Source organism: Actinia tenebrosa, unplaced genomic scaffold (genome assembly GCF_029948245.1).
Source record: "Actinia tenebrosa isolate PJP-AT-01 unplaced genomic scaffold, QUT_ActTen_1.0 PGA_scaffold12__29_contigs__length_12842862, whole genome shotgun sequence".
Classification (NCBI taxonomy): Eukaryota; Metazoa; Cnidaria; class Anthozoa; order Actiniaria; family Actiniidae; genus Actinia; species Actinia tenebrosa.
The window spans coordinates 10,676,541-10,693,769 of NW_028292572.1; the positions used below are offsets into that span (position 1 = coordinate 10,676,541).

A 17,229-nucleotide genomic window follows, 5' to 3' on the forward strand; every position below is an offset into this window, starting at 1 on the left:
TGTATTAATGTATACTACAACGTTTCTGCAATCGAGTGTATATATATATGTGTATATATATATATATTTGGGTGATTCTCTAGATGGGGGTTGCCATGGTGGGGTTTGGGGATTGGGGTGTAGGTAGTTTAGTGACATAGCCATGCACAATGTTACTGATAACTGAATTAACTAAAAAACAAATGCCATTTGCAATATAATAGTGTGAATGCAGATTTTTATTTTTTTCACTTATATGCAAAACAAGAAATGACACAATTCCCTTTAAATCAAAGTATAAAAAAAGGGAAAAAATACTAAAGAAATAATTGCATGCTTTACATAATAACTAATAACAATAATAATTAAATATTTATAGAGCGCTCATAGCAAGAGTTCTGAGCACTAATTACAAGAACTATATTAAAAGTATAATTTGAATATAATATCTTGAAAATCTTTCAGTTGCCATAAAAAAGGGGAATTACAAATTTTGAACCCACAAGTGTTAAATTTATTTTGCCCATTTGGTTAATTTTATTTTACTTCGCTATAGTTTCTTTAACTCTCAAAAGCTAGGACTTCCACTCTAACACAATCAAAATCTTTTCCACTTGCAAGAGGATGATTTCTAAATGTCTTGCTTGATCCACTGTGGCCATGACTTAGTTCAGCATCAAGCCATATTGCATTGTCCCCCCTGAAAAAGATTATGAAATGAACAAGATAATTTGGGATAAGAGGGTATGTCTAAAGATTAAATGCTTAATTTTTTCTATACTCATGACTTCACCTTTAGCAGGTTCAAAATCTTCTGTACATTAGGTAAAGTTCCTTTTTATCCCTTTTTCTCCCACCATATTTTTAAAACTCATTTGCTTCATCCCAACCCATTTACCTCTCAATCATACACCATACCCCCCAAAGATCTATGTGATACTGGTCCTCAAAAATGGTCTTTAGGCTGGTATAGTAGCATCAATCACCCAGCTGTAAGAACTATCTAAGCTAAACCAACTTTATGACTGGGAGATTAACACAGCCTTGTGAATAATTCCTATTCTATTTTCTTGAATGAAAAGAAACTAAGTACTATTTTGTCTTACCCTCCACCTATCATAAGACAATTGTTGTCTCCAGCCATAAAATATTCATTGATGTTTTCTCCATCTTCCTCAAGGCCATTCCAGCAATACTTGATAGGTGTTGGGTAGAGACTGAAAACAAACATTTCACCTGTACCAAAATATGTTAGACTTTTGGGAGCCTCATTTCTTTCACTCCAAGATGTGCTGCAGTAGGCTCCAAAAATCTAGAGAGAAATATTTTAAATATTTTTTTCTAATTACTATAGATAGGAGTATAAATATATGTTTAACAGAAAGTCAGTGGAAATTCATCTGACATAATCAGAAAATCCTGGGGGAGGGGAGGGTGAGTTAGAAGACTATAAAAAATCTTGCGGGGAGGAGGTAGGATTATATGCTTATGCCATATAAAAACTGCATGAGATTGTGCAAATCCTGGGGGATGCTTCATACAAGGGTTAGCAAGGGGGGGACTATAAGTCACCCCCTTCTCCTTTGCACAAATAAATAAAAAGTGTTTAGAGCCCTCATACGATATATACGAGTCGGAGGAAAATATCAGCATCTTCAACCCAAAAGAATTAAAGAATATTAAGTAAATAATCAAGCAAAATGAAAAATGAAATGACAAAAGGAAGAATTCTTTTTTGAAAGAAAAAAACAATTATCATGGCACTCACTTCACCCTTGCTTGTCTTGATCAACATGATTGTTTCAGTTTCATTCTCACACTTGTTGTACAGAGTCCGAATACTATTATTATAGAAAAAATATCATCAAAATCAAACAAGTATGTGAAATATGGCAGCTGTTCAATCAGATATCCAAGTGTGCAAGAGCACTGTTAGAAGTCAAAATGTTTTTGAAAACCTGATATTATTGATACTATATATTATTAATAAAAGGATTAACAACCTTTTCCTGTTCAACCTCTTTGCTAATAACATTGAACTTTTACAGTAGAGGGGCAGTTCTTGAGGGACTTGTGTCCCTACTGATCATTGAAGTATTTCAAAAGTAATAATACCATGTAAGAAATCTGAAGTAGAATGATACTCACCTACAGCCATCAGTTTGGGTTGAAAATAAGCAGAATGGATGTCGAATCTGGATTTTTTCAGGTAACCAGGATGCAAGCTTTTCCCACTGGAGAAATAAATAAATGACGACAATAGTAAAAAGAATGGACGAAGGGATGGACGGATGGATAAAAGAAAAAGTAGAACACAAAGAAATTAATGATAAATCAAGAATAAAGACCTGAGTGGCTGAAAGCATATCAGAGCCTTGGATGCTGTATAGGGTGGTTATTTTAACTGGTGCTGTATCAAAAGGGACCTCTAATTTCCCATCATCCAACAGCTGTAAATTCTTGTTTTTCAACTTTGTCAATTTTTTCTTTGCTAAGCCACGAATCTTGAAGGCTGCCTATAAACAAGACATAAAATAATAATATACATAAGTATGAATTTTTTGATTATGGCACCCTGAAACAAACTATGCCATGATCTAAGTCAGGTCACAGCTAATTCAAAGATGTGCATGGAATTAGAATTTAATTAGCATACAGGTTTTGTAGACAGAAGAAAATCAGAAAACGTAGTAGAAAAAAAAACAATCTTAAATAAAGAGAATAAGAAAGGTTGAACAATACTTAATGTGTATTTATTTGACTTAATGTGTATCTGAACAGGTATCTAACTTGTATTTTAACAACTTTGTTAAATCCACCTTTTATTTGATATGTATCTATACAGGGATTAAAATGTATTTATACACAAAAATAGGAACTCAGTTGTTCAACCTCAAGTTAAGTAGAGTATTTTTAAGCTACTTGATCTGTACTTAACTACTGCTTTTTCAATAGTTACACTTAAAGTAGTGTACTTAATGTATATTTGAACATCCCCTCTCCCTATTTGAATTAAAGTAGTACTTAAGTAGAGTATTTGATAAGTATTTGTTCGGTATTTAACAACTACTATATTATTAAATACATATCAAGTATACGAGGTTAATCCGTATTTATACACCCTATCTCCCCATTCGAATTAAAGTAGTACTTAAGTAGGGTATTTAATAGGTATTTGTGCCGCACTTAACAACTACTATATTATCAAATACATATCAAGTATATGAGGTTAATACGTATTTATACACCCTCCCCATGTAAATTAAAGTTGTACTCAATTAGTATTTTAAAGTACAGTTGCTACAGCCAAAAATCTCGCGCTGCAGCACAATTGCAAAATTTTGCAGTGTAAAGCATGGATAACACAGCGCTACAAATCGTTGCTTGAAAGCTGCGATAAAGACATATTATTATAGTTTAAATTTGATATGTTGTAGTACGTCTACGAACGATGCTAGCAAGCTGCACAATATCACTGCATACTGATGCGACAACTGAAACATTTACCGCAACATGTTTGTAAATATATGCCGTTAATCCTAAATAAGGTAGCATAGAAGCACAAGTTATATATCTGCAATAATGACTTAGATATTTACCTTACATTTTCCAAAATCTACTGCTTGGTCGAAGAAAGCTTGCTCGTAATGTAATATCTTCTGTCAAGGCAAGCCGGCTTTCAACTACTGTATTCTGTGGCTACGTTGGATTTCGAAACCTCCTAGTTTACATCCCGTATGTAAAACAATATACCTTTTGAATTCTTCTTCATAAAACTTGGACTTGTTTTAAATCGAAGTCAGCAGTTCTTATAATTCTCGAAACCTATTGTCAGCAAGCCCTATAAAGTTCTCGCACAATATGCTGCTAAGAACCCGCGCATTCGGAGTTCAGCAGCTTGATTACGATAAGAAAAGATCGCTGTACCACGAATAAAACTTTTCAACGTCCATTAAAATGTCTTTGAATAACGCAAAGACAGAAAAAAGGCAGCATTTTGCCGTAGATTAGGACGGCTTCTAATCCAAACAAGATACATGCTTGGCGGACTTTCGCGCGCATTGTTGTGGCTTCTCGGATTTCATTTTATTTACTTTGATCACAAGCACAGTGCATGGCTTCGATAATTCAATAAATCTGCTTATCATGATTGGCTAAGAAATCCAATCCTCAATTTCAAAATCTAAATGCGTGCTTACCAAAGCTCGTTAGAATAGTCCGCCAATATATGCAGAACTCACAACCTAGTCAAAGCACTACTTTAAAGATTTACTTTTGCTAGAATGAAGATTGAAGATTGAAGATTGTCAGTATATACGGAAATATATTAGTACACCGTGCCTGAAAAACAGTAAGCTAAAGCCGGCCATGTTATTGTCATAATCAGAACATGAGAGACAAACCGTTTCATCCCCGAAGTAATAATATACGTTATGGCTGGTAATGGGCAGCACAAGAACAAGAAGAAAAGCCCGTGGAGAAACTCAATTTGCTTGCTTTGACGATAATAAACGACGGACAGAACTAGAGAAGAGGCCAAGATGATACATAACATGAAGAATTATATGATATGATGAAAAGTACACTACAAACAAGAGGATTCCAAGAACTGAACACTTACGATCCGATACGCGGTTTTCCGTTTTCCAACGGCTTATACTATACCTATGACAAGGCCAAGATAACTGAGCTGGAGGGACTAAATGCAGCCAAATTTATACCGCATCAATGAAGTCTACTATAAATCTTCATATTCACAATAGTAATAGAAACAAAACGTACAAAAAGAAACGCCAGGAGCATGGAATACGACACGTTTATTTGTGCCGATTTGGTTCGTATCTGATTGAGACTTTTTTAATTTAGTATTGTTATCTTCTTCAATTGATGCAATGGATTCATGAAGCCATCCCGAAGTGAATGATTCGCTATCTAAAGAATCCTTAATTGTGAATTAAGGAACAATCACTCTTCTGATAAATTTTTGAAGATGGCGCATAGCATTGTGATAGGAATCATGAAATCCAGATCGTATAGTAAGTAGATGTGACAAATATATATTAAGTAGCTATTAAGGCAATTCAAGTACAATTTTTGTTTCACATTAAGTATATATAAAGTATAGTAGTTTAAATACATATTAAGTCAAATATTCAAGTATGAATTAAATATACATTAGTTAGCTGGCAAGACAGAATTAAGTACTTGATAGATAGGGATAAAGCAGTGATTAAATGTAAAGCAAAAATACAAATTAAATACATATTAAGTAGTTCTCAATTACATGTGTTAAGTAGTGATTAATTACATGTTAAGTATAAAAAAATTTCCCAAGGGGAACCAGGAATTCCAAGAATATCAATGCAAAGTCAGGTTATATTAGAGGCTTAGGCTGTGTGCACTATCAATTCACAATAACAACCACCCTATTCCAACATCATTACATGCATGTCTAAGTACTAGCCATAACAAGTACCTCTAATAATCTGTAATCTTTTAAAGGCAACTCTTTCATAAAATGACTGAACAGAGCTTCAATATCTCCACTTGTAACTATAAACAACAAATGAAGAATTAAAATGAACAATCCTGAGTAAGTTGGAACAGATTATTCACAAAATATATTATGAGTTGATAACTTTAGAATTATATCATGGCAAATTTAAAGAGATTAAAATAAAGGTGTAAAATGATTTCTCTCACTTTGTTTAAAAGCCAGCCACTTGCTGAATTTGTTGAACACAACTAATCCGACTCTTACAATTACTTTTGGTCCTTGTATCATGAAGTTATCCACTGTATACACCTTCAAAACAAACACGGAAACTATATTTATTTAAGTTAAGAATATTCATGAAGATAGCAGTTATTAAATGTGATAGAAATGGTAATCAATTGGTCTGCAGAGTAGCGTCTCGCTGGGTGGGAGGGAATGGGGAATTGGGAAGGGAAGAGGGAAGAGAGAAGAGGGAAGAGGGAAGAGGGGACCTACAGAGCAAGCTACACAGGTTAGTAGTTACTCAGATGATGATCATGGTGACGACAATAATTATGGTGATCACAAAATATCATTCAACTGAATTAATTATAAGATGATTTACTTACAAGGGTCCAGATGTTAAGGTATTTGAAGAGCCACGTCAACCAGTGAGGAAAGAGAATGGTTGCTTTTGTTACTTCCACTTCACTCGACGCAGACACAACCATTTTCAACTGGACATACGAACTTTTCTGAAAGAAAATTTAATTGTTTTTTTAAATTGGATTGAGGAACTCAGCAGAATATGCCATCTATCTGGTTTAAGTAGGCAAGCAATTTCGTCAATTCAAGAGCTAAATTTTAGCATAAAAATAGTTTGCTAAAACATTATCTTTTTCCCAACTAATTGCACTAGTTGGTGTTTACAAACACTAAAGATTTGCAAACTCTTTTAATTTTACAATTTTAATTTGCACTCTTATTACCTGGGTATCTGACATGGGGCGGCAAAAAAATTGAAATTGTGCAGAATTTTACTGACAATATTACTTGTCAAGTTGCCTTTTTTCATCAGCCAATCAATCTCTGTGTTATTGGTTTGACTATTCCCTTAAGTAATGCACCGACTGAACCATGCATTACAGGCATAATAGCTTAATATATTACAGCAACCAGCGCCATACTTTCCTAAGAAAGCAAAAAATTTTTATTTGCTTGAAGATTATATATTTATTTGTTAAATACAGGCTATGCATTAACTTACCATAAACTGTTTCAAACAATCCTGGAATGTCTTTGCCATTGCAGCTACTGCTCTTTGACTCTGGTCAAAAAATGGGACCCTGTTCTCTTCCAGCATCGCAGCTAAACAACAATAGCACCCATCTTCATCCATTATGTGTAGAAATAGAGCGGCGATGGAAGGGAGTAATGGACAGAATTGTATGTCAGGATGGACTTGGGTCATGACGTATAATATATCCAATAGTTTTTTTCTTCCAGACGGACTCAAGAGATAATAATTTGGGCTGGTTTGTTGACTGTCAAACATGTTGTCTGGTAACTGGCTTGGGATCTGTATGCCTAGAAGAACAAATTATTTAATTTTTGACAACTGTAATAACCTCTGAGTTGATCTAAGTTCAGAGAGAGGAAAAGGGAATCAAAACCTGGAGAAAAACCCCTTAAATCAAGGGAGACATAACAGACTCTTCTCACAAGTGATAGCAAGTCTGGGAATCAAACCCCAGACTCCAATGATGAGAAGTGAGTGTCGGCCTTGATTCTTAATTAATTCTCATAATGTTATGAAATAAACCAAATGAAACAGAGAGGAAGAGCAAAAAAATGAACAAAAGGGTAGAAAATGGAAAATTGGAAGTCATATCTAACATTATAATACATATCATTTAAGAATGATCTTTGGATATTGCTGGTTTTGAACCATTCCCAGGGGAGTGAACTTACAACAGACACGGCAGCCATGTTGGATGGCATTAACAAAAGAATTTATTGAAAATTATTTTGTTAAATTCTACCAACAAGATGGGGGCTATGAGGCCATGTGCAAACGAAGAATACTATCTTACCCATTTCATTGATGGTTTCTTGGAAATAATTGGGATGCTTTTGTAGCTTTGTATCCCCACCACTTCCAACTCTCCACAAATCTGCCCTGCACTTTGGAGGAACACCTTGACGCACCATCTTTTTTAGTTTCGTTTCAAGCATATTTGGACGTTCTGCCCACTTTCGAAATGCACTAACGAAAGCTTCTTCATTATTTTGTACTTTTGTAGGTTCTGTCATAACCTTTTTTATCGGTGTCTTTTGAAACCCACTTTGAAAATACATCCAAATCATTCAATTCCATGGTATCAAATTAATAAGTATTGTAAAGCTTCAGTTTATAAGTGAATTCCGAAATATCCAAAACTCAAGGCTAATGAAAAATCCAATAATAAAATCAAATAAGCTTAAGCTTTATAAGATAGATGAAGAAAATGTTCAAACGCAACGAAACTGGGCCAAAAGTTGAGAGGTAAACACACGTCTTGAAGCTAAGAGAAAGAATTGTTTTCTGTGATTATTGAAGAATTCGTCAATTAAAAATTTTTAACCGTTTAGTATCCAGTATAACTATAGGTCATGCGATCCTTCCTTTCTATCTGTAGTGATATAATTTCAGTGTGATGCAATGTCAAAATTCCACAGCTGCTTTCTGTCCTTGTCTATAGCCTCAGTGACGATTTCTGCTCCAAAATTCCTATATTGACCATTGCCATCTTGTAAAAATCTGTATCTTTCACAAAGTATCAAATAATTGTAGTCTTTAAGCAAAATTAGGCTGAGTTGAGAAGTTTTTTCTCTATAAAATCCCCATCAGTTCCATCTGTTACTTTTTCTCTCTTCCCTGAATTCATTCAGTGGAATGGAGAACTGTTTTGGGCTTCCTGTGGAAAAAGATGCTGTAAACACAGGTAGCCCAATTTTTTTGGGCTTCATGGTGCGATGTTTGACGCAACCGAAATCGCACCGAGCGAGTGAGTAGCTTTTGTTACTTTGTCGTTTTAGAGTGACCACAGTAAATCCGTGAAACTTTAGTAATACTAAATAGCACAATTTCATGCAAATTCCTTTGTTTTCTATTGTTTAACTAGCACTATTTTGTACGATTTAATAATTAGTGTTTCACGGATTAATTGTTTGCACTCTTAAATTATTGCTGCAAGATTTACTCACTTAGTGAAATATGTTGCCAACGTTGCACAAATCAGCCCCACCGTATTGTGTATGTGTGCTTGTAAGTTGCCCGTTGAAAACCACCTCAATATAGTACCAATACAGCTATTTATTTTGTAGCATGTTGCTTACTAAGCTTGAATGTATCATATCCATATGTACTGAAGGCAGAGAAATCATGCCGGAACTGAACGTGCAGACAAAGATTAAGAAAGTACCATATTGTTGTTACCTTTTGCTAACTGTGTTCACGTCACCCACATAAAGTGCATTTCAGGCTTCGTATGGGACATGCAAGAAAAACTTTCACCAATATTTTCTTTGACCAAGGTTGCGTGCGCATCCAACTTGACGGGCCACAAAACTGAAAAACGCAAATTCAGTAAAACTGAGAAGACAGTTTTATATTTAAAGGGGAATAATCCATTTTAAGAATTATTTGCGAAAAATTTCATAGAAATCGGTATCGTGGTCCGTCAAGTTCCTTAAATTTCGATACGCACGCAACCTTGAGAAAACGGTTTATAAACTGCCTAAATTCGTACCGAATATGCGCAAGACTGTTAACTAAAGTCCCGTTAAAATTTTCAAAACGTACATAAATTTCGTTATTTTATGCGTCCCACATGGTACGATAAAATAATAGGATGGTAATCACCAGAGAAACTAAGCAAAAACTGTTGTTCATAGCAAGGGGTTAATCTTATATGGCCTAGGGGCCGACTAACCTCTCCCTTAGACTTCGGCCGAGCTCCCTGATCAGTCACTGGATAGCGGTGTTTGGGCCGAAATCTCCAGCATAGCCGTAAATGCTTCGCGCTGCCATACTGCGCTTCAGCACTAGATGTCTGGAGGTATGGCCCCATTTCTTATTTCTAACCAAAAAGATGCCAAAAAGAAAAAGAAAAAAAAGACATTCCTTTGATATTACTTTCTCCAAAGTGAGACCTTACAAATTTTGGACAAGAGACTTTGAAAAACGTTTTTTTAATTTCTGCTAAATGAGGTAAATACAAAACTATACAAAGCGTTTGGAATCATAAATTATAAATAAGTTAGTTGTATTTCAGTTCTTTATAGTGTCGATAAAGCACACTTGTATCACAATTTATAAATAGAAAATGGTAAACTTTTCACTCTAATACACAAATGTCTCATGAAATAGAAACTTTCGATACGTTTATGTCAATCCAGACAAAAACCACAAAAACCAACTTCAAGTTACTATGAGCAGGCAAGATAAGGTCAACGCTTACAAGGATATGAAAACATTCTTTTACTCAAACGTTTTGTACCAACAGAGTTTTCTCCAGTCCAGACGCTGGCCCCTCCGTTGAGTCCGCTCCGTTTTTGTTGGGCTGCCTGTACTGGCGGAAAGGAGTGTCCAGCAGTGTTTGCCTTTACACACAGTAAAAAAATACAAGACCGTGCTCTGATAAGTTGGCCACGCCATACCATTTTTTACCTTCTACAGCCTACTTGAACAGGTAAACCAAACAAAATTCAAGGTAAAGGACTGCGCTCCCTAGATAACGATAAAAAACCCCACAAAACTTTGCAATGAAATACGAGTTCTCTAATTTTTCGTTTAACTTAAAATAGTAAGAGATTAAACACCTTTTAAGAATATATCTATATAGGTGTACGTCCAAAACAAGAAGTAAAATAAAACTTGAAGGCCGACCAAAGGAAAACCGTTAAAGTATGTTTTTAAGGGGGTCATTCGATCTGTTTCTTCAAGTTATTTGACAAGTCAGTGTTGAGAATCTTCAACTTTTTTTTAAAATATCAACTTGTGGCATGGCATCTACGCTGGCATTATGCTTCATGATATCTTCATTAGTTGACGTTAGGTGTTGCTGAATAAATTTATCCATTACTGAGTGGAATGGTCAAGGAGAAATATTTCTTTTTTGACGTCACGACAAGGGGTGGAAGTTGTGTTTATTATGGATTGGGTTTCTTGGAGAAAAGTAAAACTAAAGGTGACCAAAAGAAAATGGGAAACATATCCTAAAATGGAAAATGGGAAACATTAATATCCTATTGATTAATATCCATTCATTTATGACGACATAATAACATATTGACAAGTGAGTGATAGAGTTTCGGGAAGTCACTCTGTTCAAACACAAAATGTTTGATGCCCCTTATAACCCCATTATAGATTTCACCAGATAGAACACATCTCCTCACCCACCCCACCCCCCCCCCTTTCCCCCAACCCATCAGCTTCATTAGTAAAGGACGAAGGACGAAGGATACATGGATGCTGGAAGGTCTTCTCTCCTGTTAAGCTTACGTACGTAGTTCCAGTATAAAACCATCCCTCTGGAAGCGGATCGCACTTGTGGTTCGCCTATATGCACAAACCAGGAGTTAGTTTGAAACTAAATTCACTATCATAGAAAAGAAAATGATTTAGTCTCGCTAGAGACTGTTTTTGATTGTTAAGGGTTTAGATCATGTCGTGTTCCAGAATATTCTATGAGGGGTGTAACCTGTTTTTATCACACCCAAATAAACACAGCCGGCTCACAGCCGGCTATAAACAACAATAATTATTTATTATTCTTAATTCATTGAAAGTACTATTGTAAATAGTTATTCTTTATTTATTGAAATATTTAAGTGTAAATATTTATGTATATTTCCGAATCGGCTCTTGGTCAAAATATGTTATAACAATCAATCACAGTAAGTGGCTGTCGACTAGAAAGTATTTTACTCCTTCGACAACCACACACACTTTCTCTTATTCTTTTTTCTATATTTCAATTGTAAATCATTGGCTCTTATAATTTCCATAATTATATCCTTGTAATAATTCTTTTATTTCTATTAATGTGTCTTAATAAATAAAAAAGTTCAAAGTTCAAAGTCTTTTATCAATGACTAAGTGCACTACGACTTACATTGATCTGATCAAGTTCCTTTTTCGTCAAGTCTTTCAAGGTCTTTAGTTTCTTCTTTTGGGGTTTCTAACACATTGAAAAAAAGGCTCAAAAACACTGCTGATAAAGATCGATTTGATGCAGATTATCTGGCTATCATGATATAGTAAATCCCTAACTCTCGTGATTATTGACAGTATAAACGGAGACCTTTTCTTGCGTTTTCAAGTTTAGTATGATAACAGCTGATATAGTCAGCCATCTGAGCCAACGACAGAGTGATGTTGGGCGATGCTTTTGCGCAAGGGTCGTTACACAAATATATAGCCTCCTTCACAGGTACCCCTATTTGGGATTCTTTGGTTATAGTTGGAAAACCTGATATGATTTTCATTTTGGTCGTACAGTCTTCCTGCGCTCACTCCTGCTCGATCCACAGGGTTCCCAATGTCCCAATCTCAAAAGCCCAGTCTCATTTTGATTAGGTTTAATTTTCCATACCTGTTTGACACACGTTCTCAGCCAGTCCTTCAGCGCATCTTCTTTCAAAAAGAATCCCGTGAAGATCATAAAATATGACAAGGTGTGGTGATCTACATCACCATTCTGAGCACCCTTTGGAGGTGGTCTAGGCATAATAGTCATATCTACTGTATTCATTGTTAAACTGCCTTTTAGTGCTGTCCAGTGAACCTCACTCACGGTATTATGATCTGAAGCAGAAATCATCGATACGATGATCAATATCCCCTTATCAATTTTCCCATTTCTTTTCCCATTTCTTTTCCCATTTCTTTTCCCATTTCTTTTCCCATTTCTTTTCCCTTTCCCATTTCTTTCCCCATTTCTTTCCCCATGCCCTTTTCTTTTCCCATTTCTTTTCCCTTTCCCTTTTCTTTCCCTTTTCTTTCCCTTTGCCATTTCTTTATTTCCTTATCCTCTTCTCAATATTTGATATTGAACATCCCAAATCTTTGATTTCACATTTCTACACGAATAAAAGCCACGGCTTATCCGGTCCACTGAGCAGAGTGTTGAATGGATGGGGTGTGAAAAAGGGGAAAAGGAACTGTTTTGCCACTAACTATTTAATCCCACGAGAATAAAAAACCCCGCGCAAACTCATTCTGAAGAACTTCCACAGGGCTACAGAGAGGAAATCTATTGCCCTGCCAACATTAAAGAAGCACGTCTTGATCAAATATTGTATAAAGACTGTGAAGAATGCGAGCGATGGAGACAGAATGAAATATCTTCTGGACCCCACAGTATTATTACAACACCAACCTACAAAATGTACATGTCCTCTAATACTGTGAATGGCTCCTGATGGGAGTAAAAAACAGAATCAGGATAAAAATTTGGGGGAAGGGGTGGGGGGCCTGTGGAGGAGGGGACGAGGGGACGATGGCGTGACCTGACTGTCCAAGGATTTTAAGCTGTTGTCTTTTCTTGAATAAATATACGGAATGTTTTGTGTGCATGCGTAAGAAGCCCATCCCTTAGTCACTTTTACCACTGACTGAACTATTCACTGTGTGTCTTAACTATATGACTCAGGGCTCTGACAACGTCCCACTAGAGCATGAGTAATGTATCCATCTATTGATGGTTTTCGACCATTCCCAAGAGAATTAAATAACAAAAGACACGGTGGCCATGTTGGAGGATATAACAAAAGAATTCATTGACAATTCTTTTGTTAAGTTTCTCCAACATGGTTGCCGTGAAAACCATCAATTGGGAGTTGTCGCTGGGCGAAGTCTTAGGGATGCAAAACCTTTAGTCTTATTTCCTTAACGAAACACATACCTTTTGTTAAGCACTCCTTCAGATGGATCGGTCCTTGTAGAGCTACAATTACGCAATAGAAAAATCAGTTTCTCATAGTCTCATTTGGATGGTTGCTCAATAGTCAAATTCATTTACAAACGAGGAAAATACCCAAGATAGAAGATACCTCTTAGGTTGGATACAAACTGATGTTTGTCAAGTGGTCCAAATAGGTTGATGTAGACCTGAATGCAAGAGAGAGAAGAAACGATTACAAAACACTGTACACAGATGAGTAAAGGTTCTTTATATAAGTACATTTATTTTATTTATGGGATGAATCTAGGGACAGTCAGTTTTATAGAGAAATCAAAATCCGAGAAATATATATAGTACAGTTTGTGAAAAGTGAGATATTATGCACTCGCCTCATTGACAAGAGGTTCTGTAGAACCAGAATTAAATATACCCAGTGACCTACAAAAAGAAAAGACTGTCTTTAATATTAACAGTCATTCCATAAAAAGTCGATACAATATAGGCAAGCAGTCCTCTATGAATGATTGCGCACTGTGGAAGAGTATATGTCAGCATATTCAACCTGACAGAAGGCAGTCGCGAGGTGAAAAATAACAGTACGTACAGAAAAATCTTACAAGGAAATTTTTTTGAGTAGCTTGCAGTTTAGACAACTGGCCCCCTTTTTTCGGAATTTTATTCGTTGTACTGCCCTCCCTAATCTGATTAAAATTTTATGTAAATGCATAATTCCTTTATCTTCCACTAACCATCCAGGGCACATCAAGTGTCTCTTCTGCACTGCACTCTTCTTTAGGAAGGCACTGTCTGACAGGATGAGGTCTACATCTGAAGATCTATTGTTACGATAAATATTTTGTTACTATCGTTGCGATATAAGTATCTATATGGAAGTATTGCAAACAGATCTTCATCATAGGATATCACAAGCTAGCATTATAATGAACATGTTATATGAAATAAATGAGAAAAAAAAGTGGTTTATGCTGATTCTTACCGTGTAACCTCTCCACCTTTAGCTAGAATAAATGCTGCTTCAGGGTTACAAGTCCTGACTAATTTCTGGACCATGGTAAGCTTGTCATTCTGAAAGAGAAGACATGATATTAGCCGGTGAGGGGGAAAACAGCTGCAGTCTATAAGTTTTGAGTTATATGGAATATGGGTGATCCCAGACATTAACGATAACGTCTTGGGGAGAATTGATTAAGGGGGGTGCATTTGACGTCACACTTAGACTTAGAGGGGACTTTTCACACCAAAACCTGCAGGCGCATTCACCCATTGCTATTAGCTATTTGGGGTTACCAATTTGGAGGTTGAGGAAAAAAAATTGCTTCGAGTTGCAGTGCATTGTGCGATGTTGGAAATATGTCCCCTACAACAGTCCCACAATGCACTGCAATGCCAACTCGACCCAATTTTCCCTCAACTTCAGAATGGCTAATAGCAGTGGTTCAGAATCTTGTAATTTTAAGATCAGGCTCTGTGTGAAAGCATGGGCACTATCTGGAGCTATACAATGTGTACCTAAAATACTTACCTGTGGGTCAAGGCAACTTGTAAACACGATATTATCAACCCAACCTGACAACAATAATCAAAATGTCAGCATAAAGAGATCTTTCCAGATTGTATATGATTGTATTTTATGTTGTAAATGCAAACAAATTCATGGCTGTATTAACATACCTTGTGCACATTGGTCTAATAGTTTTGGAAGGGTGTATCTAAATAAAAAATACTCATTTTAATGTAATCTGTAGTAATTATTAAAGATGCCTGTTGCTGATTGGTGTTCACCCTACTAAACGGATATACTGTACGTTTTGCTACACCTTCTGGTTATTTGCATAAGATCCACTCTCTCAAATGACCAGTAAGAGGACAGTGGAAATTATTAATTACGATGGAAGTTGAAAATCAAAGGGCCGTGAGTTGTGCGCTGTTTGACAACAATGATCTGTATGACACTCATGAAACTAATGTAATGATGATGAGGGTAAATGATAATGATAAATGATTATGGTCATGGTGGATGATGACTATGATGGTGGTGATGATAATTATGATAACTGACGATGCTGCTGCTGAATGGTTGATGATGATGATGATGAGAATAAATAACGTATGTCTTATACTAATAGTTACTGCATCTACTGCATGCTCACTACAGTGCATACCATATATATCCATGAAAAACTTAGTAAGAATTTGCACAAATTAGTAAGTTCACTCTAACTGCACTTCTACAACTACTCGTACATCAGATATCTTACTTGATTATAATTACCTTTCCTCCATGAACATGTTATCTGGATCAACACAGCACGTCACAGCACCTATCTTGATGTTCTTCTTAACCTCTGGATTAGGATGGTTGTATATAGCCTGGACTACATCTACAATATCAGTGAACCTATGTAATATGAAGACCAACATAAGACCAAGCAATTCTTGGAATGACCTATTGCCTATAACCTGCCGTTTTGGAATGCATAGTTCCAGAAATATTTATTATTCATATCCCCCTCAGGGAAAAATTTTTTAAGGCCACCCCCTTCCCCCAGAAATTCCAATTTTCTTCCTTACAAACTCTGTAACTTTTGTTCTTTCTCTGACCCCCCTACCCCTTGGAAATCCAGAATTCCTCTGTGGGGACGTGGGTATGGATAATTTCTGGAGCTACACAATACATTTTAATCAGGCTATCAAATGCTATAGGCTGTGATGGTAATACAGTCATCCTAACACATAAGGGATTCATTATATGATAGAGACAAACTAGATATTATCTACTTACCCTGGAGAAACAAGGATCACTCGTACTCTTTTCCTTCCAGATATTCTCCCAAGCAACTTTCTTTGGCTTGCTAAGGTATTACTGAGTGACTTTTGCAAGGCTTTTGGAAATATAAGTATTACTTCAGTCATTTATTTTCTTCAATAAAAAAACTATAAATCATTTAGTATCAGTGAGAGTAAATTCTAGTAAGTCCTCAATTGTCATAATAATAATAATAATAATAATAATAATAATAATAATAATAATAGATAAAAATAATGATAATAGATAAAGAATCATACAAGTCTAGCAGTGAATCTGATTTTTACCTTGAGCATCAAATGGCAAAGCATAAGATATTGGGGTCCTTAGTATGATCCATCTGTGAATGGTATATTTGAACTGAGATTATCATAATTGAGATACATGTAGAGTATCGTAGCATATGAGAAAGTCTACCAAAGTAACATAACTGAGTAACAAAAACTTTATATTTATGCTGCACATAATTCATGCATATACTTACATGCGGTCACATGTATAAATCATACCACATACAAATAATTATAGTCCTTTTCAATATGCTTTGATAAAACTCTAAATTACCCTTTAATATTAAATCAAACTAACCCACAGTTTTGCATTTCAGATCATCTGTCATTCCCTTGAGTATTGTTACTTTGCTTTCTAGTAGCATTTGAGAGATCAAGATGAAACTAAGATACATTAATATGGATGAGACCAAATACAAAAGGGAATGACACATGGCCTGCAACAGGAAGTGCAGATAAATGTGCAAGCTTAGAGTTAACTGTACAATATGCTATGAAAAATCACAGACTGTATTAGTCATAAATGTTAGTACATACTTGCTGTCGTCTTTTGCTAGGTTCACTAATGTATCACACAGCTGATCCTTGCCACTGCCTGGGACTCCAGTCAATATTGTCAACAAGAGCTAAAATGAGACCACAGAAGAAACAACTTATTAGGAGGTATCATGCATTTTTTATCAGGGAGGGGAGGGAGCTGGGGTG

At 35.7% G+C, this 17,229-nt stretch overlaps 2 protein-coding genes across 2 annotated transcripts in view; both read right to left on the bottom strand.

Moving 5' to 3' along the window:
• Positions 1-237: 237 nt before the first annotated feature.
• LOC116304575 (GTPase-activating protein skywalker) lies at positions 238-8,393 on the bottom strand. The gene is made up of 10 exons (XM_031714335.2): positions 7,549-8,393; positions 6,723-7,042; positions 6,085-6,210; positions 5,683-5,785; positions 5,456-5,532; positions 2,328-2,495; positions 2,128-2,213; positions 1,748-1,820; positions 1,086-1,291; positions 238-679 (listed from the first exon to the last, which is right to left on the bottom strand). The coding sequence occupies exons 1-10, from the start codon at positions 7,820-7,822 to the stop codon at positions 541-543; spliced, it is 1,572 nt and encodes a 523-aa protein (XP_031570195.2). The 5' UTR covers positions 7,823-8,393; the 3' UTR covers positions 238-540.
• A 1,279-nt stretch (positions 8,394-9,672) lies between these two features.
• LOC116304552 (dynein axonemal assembly factor 9) overlaps positions 9,673-17,229 on the bottom strand; it is a 33,246-nt gene continuing 25,689 nt past the window's right edge. Inside the window, exons 28-43 of the mRNA XM_089028213.1 lie at positions 17,062-17,150; positions 16,522-16,574; positions 16,211-16,310; positions 15,701-15,826; positions 15,100-15,137; positions 14,951-14,994; positions 14,405-14,493; positions 14,157-14,243; positions 13,797-13,845; positions 13,556-13,613; positions 13,408-13,449; positions 12,883-12,921; positions 12,097-12,308; positions 11,617-11,682; positions 10,967-11,060; positions 9,673-10,580 (exon numbers count right to left, since the gene is read on the bottom strand). Of these exons, the coding sequence (XP_088884339.1) occupies positions 10,471-10,580; positions 10,967-11,060; positions 11,617-11,682; positions 12,097-12,308; positions 12,883-12,921; positions 13,408-13,449; positions 13,556-13,613; positions 13,797-13,845; positions 14,157-14,243; positions 14,405-14,493; positions 14,951-14,994; positions 15,100-15,137; positions 15,701-15,826; positions 16,211-16,310; positions 16,522-16,574; positions 17,062-17,150 (1,296 nt within the window). The 3' untranslated portion in view covers positions 9,673-10,470. The remainder of the gene's footprint in view (positions 10,581-10,966; positions 11,061-11,616; positions 11,683-12,096; positions 12,309-12,882; positions 12,922-13,407; positions 13,450-13,555; positions 13,614-13,796; positions 13,846-14,156; positions 14,244-14,404; positions 14,494-14,950; positions 14,995-15,099; positions 15,138-15,700; positions 15,827-16,210; positions 16,311-16,521; positions 16,575-17,061; positions 17,151-17,229) is intronic.